This window comes from Gouania willdenowi, chromosome 7 (assembly GCF_900634775.1).
Source record: "Gouania willdenowi chromosome 7, fGouWil2.1, whole genome shotgun sequence".
NCBI lineage: Eukaryota > Metazoa > Chordata > Actinopteri > Blenniiformes > Gobiesocidae > Gouania > Gouania willdenowi.
In genome coordinates this window covers 29,071,004-29,092,545 of record NC_041050.1, presented here as the reverse complement: position 1 = coordinate 29,092,545, position 21,542 = coordinate 29,071,004, and the positions used below count along the sequence as shown (strand labels likewise).

General features: G+C 36.8%; 1 protein-coding gene across 1 annotated transcript in view; it reads right to left on the bottom strand.

Annotated features, from left to right (window-relative positions):
• Positions 1-5,977: 5,977 nt before the first annotated feature.
• Positions 5,978-21,542, bottom strand: part of lmbr1l (limb development membrane protein 1-like) — a 26,941-nt gene continuing 11,376 nt past the window's right edge. The window contains exons 2-17 of the mRNA XM_028452950.1: positions 20,811-20,895; positions 18,163-18,196; positions 17,220-17,359; positions 14,409-14,512; positions 14,198-14,321; positions 14,010-14,078; positions 13,857-13,921; positions 12,552-12,624; positions 12,382-12,468; positions 12,216-12,292; positions 12,056-12,133; positions 11,883-11,956; positions 10,336-10,426; positions 10,191-10,257; positions 8,698-8,859; positions 5,978-7,476 (exon numbers count right to left, since the gene is read on the bottom strand). Of these exons, the coding sequence (XP_028308751.1) occupies positions 7,391-7,476; positions 8,698-8,859; positions 10,191-10,257; positions 10,336-10,426; positions 11,883-11,956; positions 12,056-12,133; positions 12,216-12,292; positions 12,382-12,468; positions 12,552-12,624; positions 13,857-13,921; positions 14,010-14,078; positions 14,198-14,321; positions 14,409-14,512; positions 17,220-17,359; positions 18,163-18,196; positions 20,811-20,895 (1,416 nt within the window). The 3' untranslated portion in view covers positions 5,978-7,390. The remainder of the gene's footprint in view (positions 7,477-8,697; positions 8,860-10,190; positions 10,258-10,335; positions 10,427-11,882; positions 11,957-12,055; positions 12,134-12,215; positions 12,293-12,381; positions 12,469-12,551; positions 12,625-13,856; positions 13,922-14,009; positions 14,079-14,197; positions 14,322-14,408; positions 14,513-17,219; positions 17,360-18,162; positions 18,197-20,810; positions 20,896-21,542) is intronic.

Below are 21,542 nucleotides of genomic sequence, written 5' to 3'. Positions count from 1 at the left end.
TTTAAAGCCACACAAGAAAAAAACGATTTTCATCTCACATGAAAGGGAAAGGAAGGAAATGAGTGTCTGTGGGCTTGAGATGGAAAAAAAGTCATTATTAGTTTTTATTTTGGTGCCTCTCATCCGCCGGCCTCCCCCTGAATCCTTTTGGCTTTCTGCGTTTCACTCCCGTATTTCAGGATGGGAGTACGGTACATTCCCGGGTGAACGGTTGAGCTTCCTGTGAAGCCAGCACTGAAAATGAGACCTTTTCTGCTTAGGTTTGTTCACACCAAATGAGTCCCCTTGTTCACACCTGAGCAAGTTTATCCTGTCTCTTGTGTTCACCAAGGTAACAGATAATAATCCTGTTATCAAAACGTGTAGGAGTGCAACGAAAGACTCATTTGAAAAGTAGTGTTTTGTAAATGATTAAGATGAATCTAAAAGAAAAGTTGAGCTTTTAACTCCTGTCGACTTCGACATTTATAGTGTTTGTCTTCGTCCTTTTTGAGCTGAATAGACACTACAGCAGACATGGGCAACTGACGGCCCGGGGGCCACATGTGAACGTTGCCACTGGCCACTTACGCTTGAATTCCTCTTTAAAGCGGAATAAAAGTTAATTCCTCTTTAACCTGACATGGTAAACACTTTATTCCTAATGCTAATTTAATTCCAAATTAAAAAATAATTCCGAATTAGGTGGCTGGTTTATTCCGTTTTTAATTCCGAATTAAATAATTCCTCTTTCTTGTAAACACTTAAAGCCGCTTTAAGTGAATTCCAGTCGTTTTGTGCTTGTGCGACTTGCGGCGATGACGCGTTTGGTGACAATGTAACCCAACATGGCCACAAGACATGGATATAATGAAAAGACTGGATGGACGGAGGCATAAACATACGGAAATTAACACGGACACATGGACTTTCATGGACTTATTAAACACACTCGGAGATCAGCAAACAGAGCTAGCTTCACCGGACGGCTGCACGGATGGAAGGAAATGGAGGAAGTGCATCCCCATACTGCTGCATTGGCTGTAATATCACCAAGTTTATTATTGTAACGGTTGTTAGAGCTACCATCTTTACCAGTCAGCAAATATTTATTAGCGGTTATTGTTTTCTGGAGTTTTACTGGTCTTTATTTACCAGTAAGTCCTTTCTCTCTTCCGCTCCGTGGACCAAAGTGTGTTATTGTCGAGCTGTTGCTTCAAAACTACAGTCAAAATAAAGGTGGAAACAGTTCTCATGTGTGGTGTTCTGTGTTACAGCCGACAATAAAAAGTTTGTAGTGTGTTATTCCCGATAGACGTGATACGTCTTGTTCTCCCCCTGTCCTGTCAGAGCCTTCCCAACCCCCAGACCTAAAGCGGAATTATCTAAAGCCAAATAAACCGGTTTTCCATGTAAACCCGGGAATTACTATTTATTTCCATGTAAACACGAAGCAGAACACTTTAATGATTTAATGAATGATTTAATTCAGAATAACTAATTCCGAATTAAAAAACATCATGTAACCGTGGCCAGTCTAATTTTTTTGAGGCCCCCAAAGCAAATCCCCAAAATGGTAATTCAAGAAGTTGGAAGGAATATGAAGCCCAACGTAATGAACAAACTACACAAAAAATTTTAAAAATACACAAAATGACTCATAAAACCTAAAATGATGACAAAGACAGACACAACAACCACTTAAACAAACAAAATGACTACAAAAACCCACAAAGCAACAACACATTACAGAGTAGCTCCAAAGACACACAAACTGTTAAGAAAATTACACAAAATGGCAGGAAATTACAGAAAACAACAAAAAAAAACAGAAAGTGACCCCAAAAACACACAAATCAACAACAAAAAATGCAGAAAATGATGAAAAAATACACAAAATTATACGTAGAACACAAAAAATAACAAAAACACACATAATGACACCAAAAATGGACAAAACACCAAAACCACAGACAAAAAAAGACAAAACCCTTTCCCCACCACCCCTGTATTAATGCTCTGATTCTAAATGAATATGCTCATGTGGCCCTTGGATCAGATACAATAACGTTTGTGGCCCCCACTGTGATCGAGTTGCCCATCCCTGCACGACAGGGGTTCTTTCCTCTGATGGAGGCCATCAAAAGGGTTGGAGGAGGAAAGTCATCAAACTGACACCTCACAACCTCCCTCCCATGTCCTAAACACACACAGACACACATGCTGCACATTTGTTTTGGTCAGTATCAGTACTCGCCTACACCTCCCATACCGTTGCATTGCACAGTGTTATCATTGCAGGAAGAGGCAGGGTGGTGCGTTCGGATGTGCCTGCACTCTCCCAATGATTCTTGGCTTGCGTTTTGTAGCTTTCAGTCAGTAGATAATGGACACATCGCGTCATGTGTTGGTTTCAGGTGTGTCACTTGAACTGATGTTGTCAGACAAGTTGTCCTCCATGTCTACCAGGTCTTTGCTCAGCCTTGATTTGTATTATGAGCACCACTTAGTCAAAGTTAAGGCAATGCTGCACTGAAGTGGACAATAGACTGAGCAGGGTGGAACTTCCTTTCTGTAGACAAGCAGGTCAAAGGTCAAAGATGATGCCTTACTAGAGTATGAGAAATTAATCTAAAACGTATGTTCTTCATAATGGGATGATAACTTACTGTTCCTGGAGCGTCTATTAAGTAATTATCCTGATTTACTATCAAAATATGAGAACTTGAACTTAGACATCCCCCCAGCCTCATTTGAGATAAAATTATATCAGTGTTTTTCAACCATGTGGTCGTGACCCCATGTGGGGACGCCGGAAATGTATTATTTTTCAAAGTACAACACATCACAATCTTAAACAACTGTTCTATACTTGCACTTACTCATGTATAAATATAGCTAAAATAAATGCAGTAGGTTAAACAAGGTGCTTTTTTTCTGACTTTGCAAAAACTTAGATATAAACTATCACCATCACAATAGGCATTTTTTTGTTTCCTAGAATGCCTTTGTAGAATATGTAAAACTCTTTTCTTTTGATGTGTAATTGGCTATCTATTGTTTTAGAAATATATTGTCATTTGAAAAAAAAATTCTGTCTTTTTATTATTATTAATATTGAGAGCCTGGGGAGGGGGGAGAGAATAGGGTATTATATAATGTAATGTACAATTTACAATTATTGTGAAATTAATAATAAACTACTAAAGTTTTCAAAAAAAATTAAACAAAAAAATTAAATGCAGTATGAATACTGTATATCTGAGCTGGTGCATCTTATCACTTTGTGCGTTAATCCTACCTACTCAATATTTGTAACACAGTATAACAAACATTAAAAAAGCTGATTATGGGGGGGAAGTGTCTTTGGGGTGGCCCAAATGAATAAATACATAATTAAAAGAAAAACATTGATGGAAAAACCGATAACGATGTAATCAGAAATTCCATTTTATGTCAAATATCGTCCGATAATACCAGTGGGGCGATATTATGGCTCGTCTGTGACCAAAAAAAAGCCTGCGTCGGTTGATTGTGTGAAGAAAGTGTGCCGTGAGTGTGCACACAGGATGGCGGGCGGCAACGTACGACAAACTGAAAGTTGTGGCCCATTATCAGTTGATTGGTGGGCAAGTCTCGCCTTTTCCTGAGTAGTTCTGCATTTGCGAGCGTAAGAAAAGAGGGAATAACAGCCCTTAATGTTCTTTGGCACAAACTTCAAACAAGCCAATGTCAGGAAAGCTAATCTGTGTCTTTGCCCCCCTTCATTCTTATGTTTTGACAATAAAGATAGCCTATCTCATCCCATTACAAGCAGCCGGTTTCCCGCCTCCTTTCTGATATGGTCAACTTCATGTTCTATAGAGCGTTACAGAGTGGGAATGAATTGTGTTTCACTACTTTGCCACCATCTTCTACTTTAGAGGAATGTAAAGGTATATTTTCACTGTCTATTCACAGACCAATCACTTTATGAGGAGCACATATTGCAGCTAGTTGATGCAGAAAACCAATCAGCCAATCACATGGTGTGTACATGGTCACAATGAGCTGCAGAGGATCAAACCAATCAAAGATTAGGAAAGAAAGGTGATGCACTTAGCCCGCTTTATTTGTGGTTGGCTATGTTTAACAAAAATTAAATTACTGCTTGAATCGCAGTAATTCTTGAGTATAAATGTTTTTTTTTTTTTTTTTTTCTTTTGTTCACTTACATTATAACCAAATGAAGATTTGGTTCATATAATAAATGACTTTTGTTTTCTTGATATGTGATATTCTGCATCATCTTAGAGGTGAAACAGTATTTTAAAGCCATAATCCTACTAAAGGACTGTCTGATATTTTCTGAATGCTAATTCCAGTAACACACATTATGTTTTAAAGCCTTTGTATCAAAATGGTGTCTTTAGTTTACTCAAATGTCTCACAGATCTCCATTCAATAGATCAGTTGTGCAATGCTCACATCTTTCAGGGTTGGGATCAATTACATTTTTGAGTTACAATTACATCTTCAATTATCCGCATGTTCAATTATAATTCAATTATGATTACAGTTACCACCATTTTTTCCCAATTATAATTCTTTTTTTATCCTCAGAAAGCCAATAAAAATTATTTTCTGTAAAAAAAACACTGAAAACAAATATCCATCATCTAATTTCTTTTCTATCTATTGGTTACCTTGTTTATGCTTCCTTATCAATGAAAATATAGGTTTTAATATTTTTGGTGTGGGCGTCTGAGCATTTTTTGTCGATTTAAATTAAAAAAAAATCCAAATTAAATGTGGGAAAGCTTCATATTAAACATATTTTAATAATTGTTACGTACATATGTGCAGAAATGTACATAGAACTGTAACACGGTTGCCAGTTTTACGTTAAATTACAATTACGTTAAATTACAATTACAATTTTTATAGATTTTTTTTATGGCAATTACAAAGTCAATTATCTAAACTCAATTATATTTTCATTACAATTACAACAGGGCAACAGATTTTCAAAACTACAACTACAATTATATTTATGCAATAATTGTAATTAATTATAAAATACACAATCACAATTCCAATTGATCCCAACCCTGACATCTTTCATAATAAAGTTGCTAAAAAAAAGAAAGAGCAAATACTCAAAAGTGTTGAGAATAAACAAGAGAAATACTTACTCCCAAAATACCAATAATAATAATAATAATAATAATAATAATAATAATAATAATAGAAAGAAGTATACCAGTAGTTGCTAAAAGCAGGTATCTAAGAAGATTAATGCATAATTATCACTATTAGTATTATTTTTCTAATCAGTAAGGCATGCATGTGCTAACAGCATATTTTTTTAAGTTAATGACCCATCCAATACATATATTTGATTATCCATTCACTGTGCCAGGGTCTTTGAATTGGTATTGCTGACAAAATGTGGGCTTTTCTCTGATTGTTGTGTGTCCCACTTCCTCAGATGGAGACCAGCCCTTGCATGTGTAACAAGTGTAACACTAACATTTAGCTTCATTTCCTTTCAGCAAGGAAACACGCTGCAAAACAGAACCCAAAGTAAATAAGCCTAATTACAACATCCAACAAAGCAAAAATGCTAACATAAATCAGGAAGGTGAAATTAATCAAAGCAGGTCTTATTTCCCCCCCTTCAACTTTCTTCAGAAAAGCTTTGAAAGGAAACCGACAATAAGCAAGGAAAAGAAGAAAGGAGGTGTCGACATTAAGAAGGGAACGTGAATGAATGTTGAGTCTCTCCTGATTTAATTTTCCTTTTTATTTTTGATCGGGCACTTGCATCGTGGGTGGACATTACTGACAGACAGGGCAAAATATGGCTTTCTTCTGTTGCTGATTAAAGAAGTGCAACGAAAGGGTGGAGGAAGGACAGACAGATGCACACGCACGCACGCACACAATTGCTTCTGGTGTAGATACAGTTTATGAAAAGAAACGGCTTCAAAGAAACCACTTACAGTGAAAACAAAAGTTAAAAAAGGGACTTTTTATTGACAATTCTCAATCAAAAGAAACAAATATGAAACATCAGAACATTCAAACAGTGAACACTTTTTTTAAAAACTCAACGTTCTCTTGTCACACTCAAATTTTCACAAAATATTCTGAATTGTATCCAATTGTATGGAAGGACACCACAAATGCCCTGAAACTTGAAAACAGAGTTTTCTCCCTAAAATGTCCTATGAAAAACCTGTATAGTGAAATAAGTAAACCTTAGTTTGAGCCTTATGTAATACTTACAGCATTATAACTGGAGGGTGATTACAACAGAGAAGTCAGTACTGGATTTAAGAGACTGCCCCCTGCTGGTCAACCCAACAGAAACAAAAATAACCTGCTGATACAGCAGTATAGACAAACACAGAGTCACCAATACATGATGAGTCATGGTATAACAGTAATGATACACAATGCAATGTCGGCAATTAAAACATCAAAAGACTTTAAAGCCTGTACATTTTCAACTTAGAAATGCTTTGAAATCACCTTAAGCATTCACCATTATGTACATAAAATCAAAGCAGGCGACTTTTGGCAAAAGGTAAAAGTAAGGATAAAAGTGTGCTTTTATGCTGAAGATATTGCACTTTCCCTATGATTGTTTTCACGATTCACAGTTTGATTAAAGAAAGGCGTGCCTTCCTGCGAGTGTCACATGGCATTCATTGTTCAAAGTGTAAAGCTCTCTTTAATACCCCCATAAACTTAGTATCTCCTAAAAAAGTAAAAACCCTAGTTCACAAGAAATCTTCACACAAATGCGTTCTGATTTCACACATAAACAGAGCTTTGTCGTTTTGTCTTTTTTACAAAGAGGTTGCTACGCTAATAGCATTTTCCCTGTTTAAGTATCCATAACAAAGATACTCTGTCCTCTTTTTGCTTTCAACGGCATCATCCACTCTTAATTTATCTCAACACTGGTCCAGACTGGACCTCCAAACACACGTAAACAGAGATTGACAATATATGAAACGCAGTGGCATATCAACAAGGAACGATCAATCCAAGAATCCTCTTTTTAATATAAAAGGGCAACGTGGAAGCCCTTTTAAAAGCAAACTACCAGCAAGGCTTTAGTCCTTTCTCCAGTTCGAGTCGTACCAATGGCACAGCTAAATGCTGCCACCAAAGCTCATTTTTGCAGTCAAGGTGAAGTAAAATCTTTAGAATGTCTCATATGCGTCTTTGAACACAACATGAGGACGTGTTTTCTTTGGGCAGAGTTCAGACTTTACTCTTTCCAGTCTTTTTTTTTCAAAAAGATAATCCAACTCAATTTACCCAAAAACCTCAAAACCAACATGCGAGAATACTTGTCGCTTTGAAAGTTAAGAAAAGCAGTTGTGAATGGAAAAAAAAAAAAAAAAAAAAAAAAACATCAGTGAATTTTGGAGAGTCCACTGGCCAGGAGGAGTCTGAAAGGCACTGTGGAGCGTGACACAGTTAAAGGCAGTTTGTGGAGACCTGCAGTGAAAAGAAATACAAACAAAAAACACCATTACATATCACAAAAATCACTGGGTGGAGAGCCCTATTAGCAAACTTAGAAAAAAAAAGCTTACATAGGGTGATGTGAAAATCTATTAATCATAAAACAAAGCAAGTTGGGAGGCAATATGGAAAAGGTTAGGAGTGCTGCCACGGGACTGAGATGCTATCTGTTCTGAGGAAGGGGTGTGTGTGTGTGTGTGTGTGTGTGTGTGAGAGAGTGAGAGAGTGCTTGTTTGTGTTGGGTGGCGCTTTAGAGGGTGTGCTTGAAGGTCCCGTTGGGTTGGGGACATGACTCTCCTCTTGTCCCTTCACCATATCCTGAAAGAATTGTGTTCTTTCTATCTAAGGAAGAGAAACCCACCCACAGGGAAATGAGGCCAAAGGTGGGACACTTGGCATGAAACGATCCCAATTTAGAGCATTTTAGCACAACGCAACAGATTAAAAAACCTATGCGCATACTAACAACCAGGGTTGGGGTCAATTCTATTTTTCAGCTAATTACCCATGTTCAATTACAATTACAGTGACCAGCGTTTCTCCAATTACAATTAAATTACGTTCTCAATTACTAAAGTTCAATTACAATTAATCACGATAATTAAGCCTGAAATAAATAACCTAATGAAAGATAAGCTTCCTCATGTAAACTTTCTGTTAGCATCTCCTATGATAACAGGTCCTCAATCAGAGAGAATACAGTAGAAACAAATATCTATCATCTAATGTATTTCCTATCTATTGGTTACCTTGTTAGGCTTCCTAATCAATGATAACATAGGTTTTAATATTTTTGGTGTGGGCATCTGAGCCTTTTTTGTGTCAGTATACACTTCGATTTGAATTAAAATGTGTGAAAGCTTGATATGAAACATATTTTAATAATTTTTAACTAAATATGTGTTGAACTGTACATAGAACTCTAACACGATTCCCCAGTTTTGAGTTAAATTATAATTGACAATTCTTAAAGAATTTTCATGAGAATTACAATTACAAAGTCAATTGTCTAAACTCAATTACAATTTAATTACAATTACGAGAGCAGCAGTTTAAAATAAAAAATACAATTACAATGATAATTACGCCATAATTGTAATGAATTGTCAATTACGCGATTACAATTATAATTGACCCCAACCCTGCGAACAACATCCAACTTTCTCCATAAAACCTAGATAAAAATAGACCAACCAAAGGCACGGATGAGCTCTCTCTGTACAGCCCAGGTGACCGTCTTTATCAGTGAGGCTGAGGTGAGGCCAGCGAACAGCATGTTGTACAAAAAGACAATGTAAAAGTTTCCCAGCCAGTTGTAGCGCCCAAAGTCTCCCAGCAGATCAAAGCGGGTGATTCCTAAAAAAAACAAAAGAAAAGAAAACTTAGTAAATGAGCTGCTTGAGATGGGATTCAATGATTAGCACCGCCCTCGTGTGGGTAACAGGAAAACTGCAATGGTTCCTTTAGCAACACTGAAACAGGGCTATGCACATCAGTGTATGTTTTGGTCATTGGACTTTTTCCCTCAGAAGAGGACATTAAAAAAACAAAAAAAAAAAAAATAGTGCTTATTCAAATCTTAAGATTTTTATTTTAAAAAATAAAATCCAATTCACACACACACACACACACATATATATATATATATATATATATATATATATATATATATATTTTTTTTTTTTCAATAGCCTTCATTGAACGGATTATCTATTGACCAAAACATTCACTGATGACACATCCCCCAGAGTTGCAGTCAACTATATTTTTCGATTACAATTATGTCTTCAATTATGCATGTACAATTACAACACAATTACAATTATGGTGACCAGCATTCTTTCCAATTACAATTAGAATTGCAATTATTATTTTTCCCTGAAAGTCAATTACAATTACATTCTCAATTATTAAGTTCAATTACAAATATTTACAGTTACTGAGCCTTAAATAAATAACCCCATAAAGATAAACCTTCCTCTTGTGTTTGCAGCTGTTATGATAATGGCTCACTTTTGACTTAAATCTTAAATCAGCTGTAAAATATACAAAATTATTATATCTATCATGCTTTTTGTTTTTCATCTTTGGCTACCTTGTTAGACTTCCTTATCCATAAAAATATTGGTGTTAATATTTTTGGTGTGGGTATCTGAGCCTCAATTTACATTTTTTTTTTTTTAAAAGGTAAAATGATCCTCAAAAGAACTGAGAGGTGGTGGAAAAAGTAATAATATGGTGTAAACCATAGAACTGTACAGGTTAAATAAAACTTAAAGGACAGTCTTCATAGAAATTCCATGCCAATTACAAAATCAATTTTCTGAACTCAATTAATAACTATTACAACAGGAACATATTTTACCATTACAATTGCATCATAACTGTAATTAATTGTCAATTACACAATTACAATTATAATTGACCTCCAACCTTGACATCTAATCATACTCAAAGATGTTCTCTATGTATACTACACAACATGTAATTTTTCTATAATGTTTAAACTAGCATAGCGCTGTTCACAAATGCATTTTATCCAAGCTAACTAAGAAGCAGTGTGACAATAAAGCATATTTTGTTGTTGCAGTAAGTGAACAACATATTTACACCTTGGATACAATAATGAACTGTGCTGCAGATAAACATGTTTATTTTTCATTTTGGTTTTTTCTGATAGTTCTTACCCAGTGTGCGTGAAAAGACAGGCAGTGCTGAGCTCAGTATAAGCAGTGAAACGCAGTTTGCAATTATCTGTAAGAAAAAAAAAAAACAGAGGTTAACGCTTCAACCAAACACCACGAAGCAGTCGATGGATAGAATGTGACTCACCTGTGTTAGATTTGTGTCCTGTGCACGAGGCAGGAGGCTGGTGAAGAGTGGAGAGCTATAAAAACCCACTAACGAGGATACCATCAAGTAGCTGCAATTAGATTTAAGGACAACAGCAGAATAGGAGACGTGCTATGTATACTGAACTTCTATCACAAGCTCACAAAGTCGTCAGGAATAAACTCAGTCTACACGTGGCTGAGTTGGAGCCAAATTAACTCAACTAGTTAGCACTTTGTGCCAGGGTTGGCGTCAATTGCATTTTTCAATTACAATTACGTCTTCAATCATTCATGTTCAATTACATCGCAATTATGATTACAATGACTGGCACTTTTTTTTTTCAATTACAGTTAAAATCACATTTGTTATTTTTCCCCTGAAAGTCAATTACAATTAAGTCCTCAATTACTGAGGTTCAATTACATTTATTGCGCCTTTTATAAATAACCTCATAAAACATAACCTTCCTCATGTGTTAGCTTTCTGTTAGCGTCTCTTATGATAACGGGTCAGTTTATCCAATGTCTTATATTAGCTGTAAAACACGCTTAAAAAACCCCAGTTTGTTTCTTATCCCTTGGTTACCTTGTTAGGCATCCTTATCTATGAAAATATTGGAATTCATATTTTTGGTGTGGGTGTCTGAGCCTTTTTAGACCGGACTCAAAACACCACTCACTTTGTTCTTGTTGTTGTTGTTGTTGTGTACAAATTGCTACTACTCTGTTATTCGAGAACGGATCAGGCTCAAATTTGGTACGTATAATCTATGGATGTGTACGCATCAACTCTCTAAAAACGGAAAAATATTACGACGCTTGGTGGTACCGAATCATTGGCACATACCAATAAATAAATGGGGCCCATTACCCTGTATGTGTCACAGGGTGCCCGGGGGCCTCATTTATCAAATGACTACTCCTCCATTAGTTCTCTTTCGATTGGAATGCAGTTTGGTATGGATACTCTATTCGTGAATATGATGAGACGCTTGGAGCCCTTTCTTTTAAATGGGGCCTGGGGCCCACCCCTCATTTCCGGTAATTTCCAAATTTATGGGAACATAGTCGTGTGATATATTGTTTTAAAAGTAATTTAACGTAGATTACGATTATGCCTCGCACAATTTGATTAGGGGCCCGAGGGGAACCGAGTCATTTGACTGAATTCTCGGGAAAGTGGTACGTGCTATTTGGAGACGTTCCGCGGGCCGATTTATCTGAACTTGTTTTTCAGTATACCCCTAGATTTAAATTTATTTTTAAAAAATGGTAAAATGGTAGTGAGAAAACTTCATATTAAAAAAATTTCAAGCTCACCGGGTTTACGTTTAATGAAATTGTAAATGACAGTTTTTTATAGAATTTCCATGCTAATTACAATTACAAAGCCAATTACCTGAACTCAGTTACAATTCAATTACAAATACAACAGCAACAGATCTGATTACATTTAAGTCGTAATTGTAAGTAATTATCAATTACGCAATTACAATTATAATTGGCCCCAACCCTGCTTGTGCACACACTGTTAGGACAGGATACAGGATGAGTACAGCTTGGACTGCAGCACCCAGAGAGCCAAACATAGAGAAAGAGGCCATCCCCAGGTGAGGGTCCTACAACATACACACAAACAAAGGAAAGTTCACACATTTATTCAGGTGAGAGATGCCCTGCATGGATTTTTTTTTTTTTTTTTTTAAATCTTTTTTTACCTCCATTCCTCTGGGCATAGCAGTATCATCCAGCAGCAACTCCAATACATTGAAACACACCATCAGTACACACATCACCTGAGGACATAAACAGCAAGTCCACCACGTTATTCATATTACAAAGAAAAAGCTGTTGAAGCTGAATTTCTTATTAATGTACCGTTAATGCAAGGAGTAATAGCATTGCGAGAGGATAGACCAGGTTTCGCTGCCATGGGGATGCTTTCTTGCGCATTTCTGAATGGAAAAATCTAATGAGAACAAAGGACTCATGGTGATGCCTCGAGAGGCTGCCAACTGAGAGCAGCCTGTACAGCTGCACTTACCTAGGGCAATACGTTGACTGTGAACTGTTTGGTACTCCTTTCTTACATCCTCCACGTTCAGCTGGACCCAGCATGACGTGCTACCACCTCCAAACAAATAAAATAAAATAAATGTCAGTCAGCTTAAAAAGAAACACGTTACAGAATGCGTGTAGCGGCCAGTTACTCACAGTTGAGTTTTCTGGAGAGGGAATCTTCCTCGAATGAGGTGCAGCTCAGCGTTTCTTCAATGTTTTCCAGCAGCTGAAGGGAAGCAGATCAGATACACTTAATGACCACTAAACAGCCACTATTGATAACCATGGTCATTGCTCTGTGGAGCTCATTGCCAGACTGAACTACACCAATGTGTACTATGCACACTACAGACGTAAACAGGTGAAGTAGTTCCAAGGACAGAGACTATTCAGGACCATAGTTTGGGATCTCTCCCATAAAACCTGCCTAAAGCTGATTAGTTTAACACATTGATAAACATGGCCTCCACTATGTTTTTGTCTAATAAAAACACATTGTGTGTAGCAGCTTTGAAGTGTAACTAAAGCCCATAACCAATGAAAACAATGAATTTGTTTATGAAGTAGTGTTGCTGATTGATTCTTTGCCAAACTCTTGACATTTTACTCAAATTATTTTAATTTGGCATATTTTGTTGTAAAAATGCAAGAGTGACTGCCCTCTAAGGGTTGAAACCCAGCTTTTACAATTTAATTTTGTTATTGGCTAAAGGTGTGTTCACTCTGAAAGCGACTCTGGTAACTAGATTACATTCAAAATCAATGTAAATGATGCAACTTCAAGCAACCTCCCTTCTAGTGACTCAAATGCGAGATCTGAGTCGCTCAAACTTGAAAATTCCAAACATTTCAAGCGACTTCGAGTGACACTGTGTCGCGACATCCAAACGGCAATGAGTTTCTCCCTACGTTACTTCCCCGGTCACTGATGAAGCGATGTGAGCAAAAAGCGTGACTATGTTGAAGCGACTCATCACAGACGATTTAAGCAGCTGTAGTCCCTGAAGTTGTTTTTGGTGTGAACGCACCTTTAGTGTGGTGGTGGTTTGAAACGTTTTGGCTTCTCACGTCCCAAACAATGACTGTTGCCCCGTTCCTTCAATAAAAGCTAGCTCTCAGAAAGTAACTGGGAGTGTCCAAACTGCTCAATGAGCCCCGCCCAATTTCAAAACATTTCATGAAATCCCAGCTTAGATGCAAATCAGCCAAACCCTCGGGGTTTAGTTACACATTAAATTAACTGTGACATCCAGGGTGTCATTCAATCTGACCTTATTTTACATTCTCACAGCAGGTAAGACAGGAACCTTTAATTATATGTATTGAGTATGCTGAACATTCTCTATGCACTATGCACATGATCCAGATGATGTGCAAACCTGCTTCAAACAAAGCCTGTGTTTATGGCATCAAAGCAAACCTAGCTGTAAGTGAATATCAGACTTTCTCTCTACTCACTCGGGGCTTGACCAACAGGCTTCCAGTTACACTGAACATTCTGGACAGTCCAAAAGGAGTGCACACTGAGAAGAGAGTGCAAAGACAATGAGAGATGCAATAGTCATAGAATTAATTCTATTCTCCATTGATGTATGATGGAGTTACACTTACACAAAAGCAGTAGTACTCCTAAAAAAGAGATCCCAGAGTACAAGTAGGGCAGGTAATACTCCCACAGGTCTGATGAATGAAGTGAAACAGGGTAAGTAAGAATCAATAAGGGGAAAAAAACCTGCAAAACTCTTTTACGACTAAAACAATCCAGTCACAGTCAACCATTTTAATAGCTAACGGCTTACCGTAGAAACTCTTGCGGGCCATGTCGTCTCGAAGCAGAGCGGACGCCACCCACACCATGCCCAACACAAGCAGAGCCAAAAGCAACAGCAGCACAACGGCTTCGTACACTCGTGCCATCACACCCTACATTTTCAAAGCATATTATTTGTTCAAACAAAGATGCAGCAGTGTTATGGTTATCTTTAATAAATAATTGATGATAGGTTGTACCTTTTTGGACCCTGCAAAGCCCTCCGATTCAGTGAAGAAGTAGGCAAAGGGCATCAGGAAGACCAGAGAGAGGTTGGAGAAAAGGAACACTAGGTTCCACAAGCCTGCCAATAAAGAGAGACACATTCTAATTACTAATTAGTTTGAAATTACAAACAACCACTGTATTTACTGCAGTAAACCGCATTAGTTGATCAAAAGCACACCCTTTATGTTGAAAAACATGAACTATGATTAACAACACGTGCTTGTCTAGTTGTTTGAAGGTAATATTGATTACAGTATATTGGAGTCCCTTGCTAACAGTATGTTCTTCTTTTGTAACCGTGACCAAGGAGGTAATATTTTCACCAGCGGTTTCTTTCTTTGTCTGTTAGCAGGATTACGTCAAAAGTTTGGATGGATTTTAACAACATTCTAACCAAAGATTAGACCAGTGGTTCTCAAGCTTTTTTCGCTCAAGTACCCCCTTTTTCTTATTTCTGAATCCAAGTACCCCCTTTGTCCGACTACAACGTTTTGCTCAGAATACTATGAAAAAAAACTATAGAAAATAATGATGGAATGAATGAGTGTTGAAACACATTTTAAATGAGCTTATTTTAAAAAGAAGTGGAATGAAACAATAGATTTATTTTATTTATTATATATTTAGTTTTTATTGTTTCCTTGGTGTGGGACCAACACTGATCCTTGTATTTTCAGTTCATGTTCTAATGGAGATCATTTCCATCATCCTTATTTTTTTTTACCATAAATAAACATGAATAAAACCCCATAATTTTAATGCTTTCATTTGTTAATTTTCCACTCTCTCTCTCTCAAGTACCGCCTTTAGTGCCACACGTACCCCCATTTGAGAAACACAGGTTTAGAACATAGGCCATGAAAGAGTCCATTAAATTTTAGAGGGGATCTGGATCAATACACTGATTCTGGATCAGTTTGAAAAATCAAAATCCTTATCTCTCGTTATTGGCGAAATTTAAAAAAATCTATATTTCAGTTCGTAATTGACTGATCTTTATAAAATGTGAGAGATATGTCGGGTTGGTTCCTCAGTTACATCCGCATCAGATCCAAAATGTGCATGTCATTGTAATTTTCCTAAAAAGAAAATATACATACATTTGGCCCTACTTTATTGTTATTAATGGAGATAAAAATGTCTTCCAAGCCTTTAAAGTGTGATTGATCATGGCAGAGGTGGGAACAAGTCATTGCTTCTCAAGTCATGCCACTAAAGTCCCGAGTCAAGTCTCAAGTCAGGACAATCAAGTCCAAGTCAAGTCTAGAGTCAAGGTCATTTAACTCCAAGTTAAACTTTATTTTACAAGTCTTAACAAGTCATGAGTACAGTTTATTCAACTGATATAAACAATGAATTACTTAAACAGAGTACACATATTTGTCAAATAATTGTGAGATAATCTAACATATGCTTTTAGAAACAAATCAATTCAGCATCTTTTTCACAGTTCCTCTGTTAACCAAACAAACAATAATCATAGTAGAACAAGGTATCATTTTTCCAAATCAATGATCAATCATGGTATAATCTTTAAGTCCAAAGGCTATCATTCTAAAAAACATTTTCTCTGCTAGTGTGCACATGTCTCAGCCTTGCTTGAGCACATAAAAGTGCTGCAACAAGAATAGCTTTAAAGTAATGAAATAAAACATGTAACTTCCAATAACCAACAAAGAAGAAGAAGAAAGTTCTGTTTGCCTTTGGATGGCAGAGTGCAGTCCTGCAGGGGGTTGAGCAGACTTATAGCTCAATAATAATAATTCAATTTTATAAAACCGTTTGTCCTTGACAGGTAGGAAGTCAAGTCTTCCCGAGTCAATAGGCTCAAGTCCGAGTTAAGTCACGGGTCATTTGTTTTCAAGTCTAAGACGAGTTGCAAATCCTTTGTGATTTTGTCAAGTCTAAAGGCATCAAATTTGTGAATCGAGTCCAAGTCATGTAACTCGAGTCCACACATCTGGATCATGGTAGTATGATCAGGATCACTGATCCAGATAACTGTGAATATCTGGCAAAGAGGAGATTTGGTTTACGCTCTGTCTGCTCTCTTTTGAAATGTTTCTACAGATGTAATCACAAGCAGCAAATTACTGCATTCAATGACTAAAGCATTAGGACAGGGGTCCCCAACACGGTGCCCGCGGGCATCAGGTAGCTTGCATCGACCATGTGAGAGTCCCTCAGGAACTGTAATCACCAATGAGCTCCATCTAAAATCTGATTTACTTTCCAGGATGCCAACTCACAAAGATAAATACAGATGACAGATACATAAATACAGCTAATAAAGTTTTTGTATTAAATTAACCATCTTTAAATGTTTATTTTCACTGAAACATTGGGACAAATGCTTTTAAGTGTTGCAGAGATTTGGTGTATGGTCAGTGGTATGTTATACAGTACATAATAAATATTTTAAAAAATGCAAGGTGGATTTTTGTAAATTATTACATATTTGTTAAATTTGACATGTTTCATGATTAGCTAAAAGTTATTTGTTAGTGGCTAGTGAAATAGGAATATGATAATTTTCTATGAAATGTAATGAAAATGAAACTATTGCATAAATTAGGAGAAATCAAGTGTTTCATGTTGAAACCTCAACATTTTCTACCTTTTTAAGTTACTGCTGGCCTTTTTTTATTATCTTACCCTCTAAATAAAGTGAAATTTTAGTATTTAAGAAGTGCTTTTCTAACTGGTAGCCCTTTGGATTATACAGTAACTCTGAAATAGCTCACAGTTTCAGAAAGGTTGGTGACCCCTGCATTAGGATGTACCTCGAATGAGTGATCCATTGAGCCACTGCATGTAGTAGCTGTGAGGGAAGATGAGCAGGACCTCATTAGATAGAATGGACATTGGGAGAAGGAGCACAGCACACACTGCGACGGACAGGGTGAATGTACAAAGCCACAGCCTGGGAACAGAAGAAACAGAAAAAATGGGAAAAGTCAAATAAATGGTGTTCAAATCCAGACAACACAGCATGGCGGCTATAAATAGGACAACACAGTGCCAGCGTGTAGGGGCAAAGTGCAGAGTGGCAGTGAAGTCACTTATTTAAGTCAAAAGTCAAATCAGCAACAAGGTAATTTAGCTGCTACATGGCAATGAGTCTGACCGCAACAGGTCACTTTCTATGTCACACCGACTTTATGTCCATCCAGCCATTCTAATCTGTGTATCATTCATTCATTCCTTTTTCATTATGTAGCAAAAACATGAAAAACAAAAAAAAAACACTCATTATTTGATATTTGTTTCCAAAACCAAAATGAAAAAAAAGGAAAACGCCGTGTTTTTCAAATTCAAGCTCTTTTGCTTTGGTACAGAAAAAGAAAAACGGAAAACAAACACAGTTATACGTGACCCGGAAGTGAAGCGTTACACATTCCGAGATATCTTTAGCTCTGCAACACTTAAGAGTCTCTAAATCCTCCGAAATGTCCGTGAGGAGGTTCTGTGCCCAACACCAGCTAAAGTGAAAAGGACACGTTTCGGATGCACAGTTGGAAGCAGCGATCTTGCCATGCCGAACTGCCGTTAGCATAGCCGTTAGCATCGGATGAGTGTATGATTGTTTTTTTTTAATTTTTCATGTTTTTGTTACATAATGAAAAAGTAATGAACGAATGATACACGGATTCACTCTCAACGACACTCAAACTAAGAGAGAACACATTGCTGCTGGGCGGTCAATCATTAAAGATGATCACTCACGCAATTCTGTTGACAGTGGCATCTTCAGTGTCATCTGAAAGAAGACAAACAAGTAAGCAGGATTAATAAAGAGCAAAACACAGTTCAAAAAGTTCCCAGGGGTGTTCTTTCCCCGATCACATGCATAAGTAAGATTCTCCACAGCAGGGATTACTAAAACTGATACTGATCTGTAGAAAAAACAAGGCAGAAACCAATCTGAGCTGAGGCAGTAGATTTTTTTTTCTCATCGTCGACCTGAGTGAAGATCTTGATATGCAAACAGTAATTTTGGCTCAGTTTTACTTATTTATTTTATTATTTTGTACATTTTTAGACAGTGGTTTGCAATGTCTCTTCTTAAGGTTTAAACTGAAATTGGTTCTTAGCATATGAAGACTGAATACAAAAAAACATGTACACACTCGAAAATTTATATTTGTTGAGGAATTGCATTGAAAAAAAAAATGACAAAGAAGTTCAAACGAGGTCATTTAACTGCTTGGAATAGGGTGACGCTCAACACCTCTCATTAACATTTGGTCACACATTTATTAAAAAAAAAATTATTCCAGAAAGATTATTTTTGTCTTCTTTTTAAATAAGGTTTAATTTATTCAGACAACTGTTCCTCGGGAAATCTACCTTGTCAACATGTCAGGAGATCAAGGTGGATTTCCTGAGGAACAGTTGTCTGAATAAATTAAACCTGAACATATTATTAAAAATCAAAACTCAAACTCAATTCTTTATAAAAATTAATGAATTAAATAACAACAACAAGCAATCGACAAGAACATTTTTAAACATCTTTTAAAGTATTATTTTCTTCTTGATCATTTGTAACTCAAGGACTTTCTGTAATTGTTTATCTGACTTTGACTAACCCAACCAACAGTGAGCCTTCCCTATGCGATCAGCAATTATTTATTTCTTTTTTCACTTTTTCCTAACTTTTTTTTCTTTTGAAGATAATTTGTTATTTGATGTGTATATTATAGATTAATAACTATTTCTACAATGACATATCAGAACATATAAAGTGTGAGAACCAAGCGGCTGGCAGGGCAAGTCGAATCCTGGCTCCTTCCCAGTTGTTACCGTTGGGCCCCTAGGCAGCTTTGGCTACGACTGTACAATACCTCTCTAATTACGGCTGTTGTTATGATTGAATATTTGTTTCTGTACTGTTAGATGCGACATTAATCCAAGTTAATATGATTTATTGTCATGACTTCTAGTAAATTATAGTTAACTACTTGTTATTAAATGCCATCATAATTATTACTATAATAAATCGGGTAAAATCTTAAGGACAAACACAAAAGGGCAAGCGTGAGTGTATCTATACAGGTGGAAGCTTTGATAGAAGGCGACAACAGGAGAAAGAGAGAGAGAGAGAAGAAATTTTGTTTCTGAGAGCGGAGTGATGAGGGGCGATCGTGTTAAGAACATTTTGTTCAGGCTACAGCAGGACTAAAAAAAACCTGAAAACATACATATTGAGTAGGAAAGTGCAAACAGAAGCCTGTAAAGAGCACATAAAAGTGATCCATTTTTTAGTTTCTATTTGTCACCCTGAAGGACTTTAGAAAAAAAAAAAAAAGACTTTTAAGCAAAAACTGAAGTACCTTTTACAATCCATGTATCAGGAAACATGTTCGACTGAGAAAAAGATACAGTTTTCTTTGCAAAGGACTGAAAGGAATAAAAAAAAAAAAACCTGTTGAGTTGCTCTTAAAAGGCAAAACATCAGAGTGGTTTTGTTGCACAATCATATCGCTGGAGAGCACAACTGTTTGGCTCTGATTTCTGCACAGACTCCTTTGAAGGAGCAGGAAAGAGTTTTCCCTGTGTCTTTAATAATAATAATAATAATAATAAAATAGAGCTGACTGTGCAACCAAACACCAGAAAAGCTCAATAATCTGGCCAACTGGACATCCAACATCTGCTTCTAATGTTGAGGAGACTTATTGGATACATTATGTAACCATCACTACATACACACACAAACACAGGTCCACTTCAATAACTTTTACATAAACAAAAACATGTCCAAATACCTGAGGAATGTTTGGAAAATATAAACTAAATTATTACTTTAAGGTTGGGATATGTATCATGCAGAAATGCAACGAACAAAATACTTTGGCTTTTAAAAAAAAACAACAGCTTTATTGTTATTATAGTATTTTATTTACATGCATGTAAACAGGCTGGTTGCCCTGGTTTTATATTGTAGCAGATTAACCTTTCGCTAGCACAACTCTGTTTTTGAAGCAACATTCTACACCTCCCCTTGTTCTCTTCAGGGTCACACTGTCTAAAGGGATAATTATATCTTAAATAACATGCCCATCTCACCTTCTACCAAAGTCCAAACCAATTGCCATCCTCCAGGTCAACTAACCTGGCCTATGTGTTGTTGATGTGTTGAAATTAGACATGATTTTTTTTAATTTTTTTTAGGGTGGGGGAAAAAAGGCATGGATTGTGAGAGTGGCTGTTATTTCAAGTCCATGGAGAGAAATTCCAAAACTCAGATGTCACCCATGAACTTGTCAACACTGTTAGCTCCGCTCCAGGCAAGTTTCCAATTCAATGAAAAGCTTTTTCCCACACAGTAATTAATGCGACATCCATTTACCGACATCAAAGAGGCTCACCTGTAACAAACTCTGCATTCTTCCTGAAGTGGGTGAGGATGAGGTAGGACAGAATGTAAAGACAGGAAAACAGGAGGACGCAGATCTGCAGAGAGGGGGGAAAAAAAAATAAAAAATATATATATATATATAGTTTTAATCATTTTGTACGGTGCAGTTTCACAGCTGGACTAATGATCAAAAGTTTACTAGATGAGGCTGTGCTTGTTAATTCATGGTATTTAAGCTGGTATTGATTAGCAAAGCTTGTTATTATGTGCAGAGGTCTTCAAGGGTGGAGTGGAAATTTAGCACGAATGTCGAAAACATTTAGATGGGTGGAGCTAAAGATTAGGTTTCAGGAGATTTGCTCCTTAGAGAAGAGCCAGAAACATTCACTTCTCCAGCCTAACCAGAGACGACAGATGGAGCCTGTAGATTACCCCTCACTCACAGTGAGGGGAGTAAAAAGAGTGACATAAAGGATTAAATTGGATGGATTAATACCAAACAAAGGGTTACCCCCCATTCTGGAGGCAAACATCAGTGGTTGATGAGGCATTATAACTGGTGACAAATGTGGGTCAAACCAGCAATCTGTTGTCTGGCACAGTTCTGAACATTCCAGCTAATCTCGTTTGTAACTCATTTACAAAATATAGGTAGAAAAATTCAAAACAGCCATGCTTTTGTAAAAGTGTGCTATACCCTAAAGGAAAAATGCACTCCACCCCCTGCAGCCGCGTTATAGTA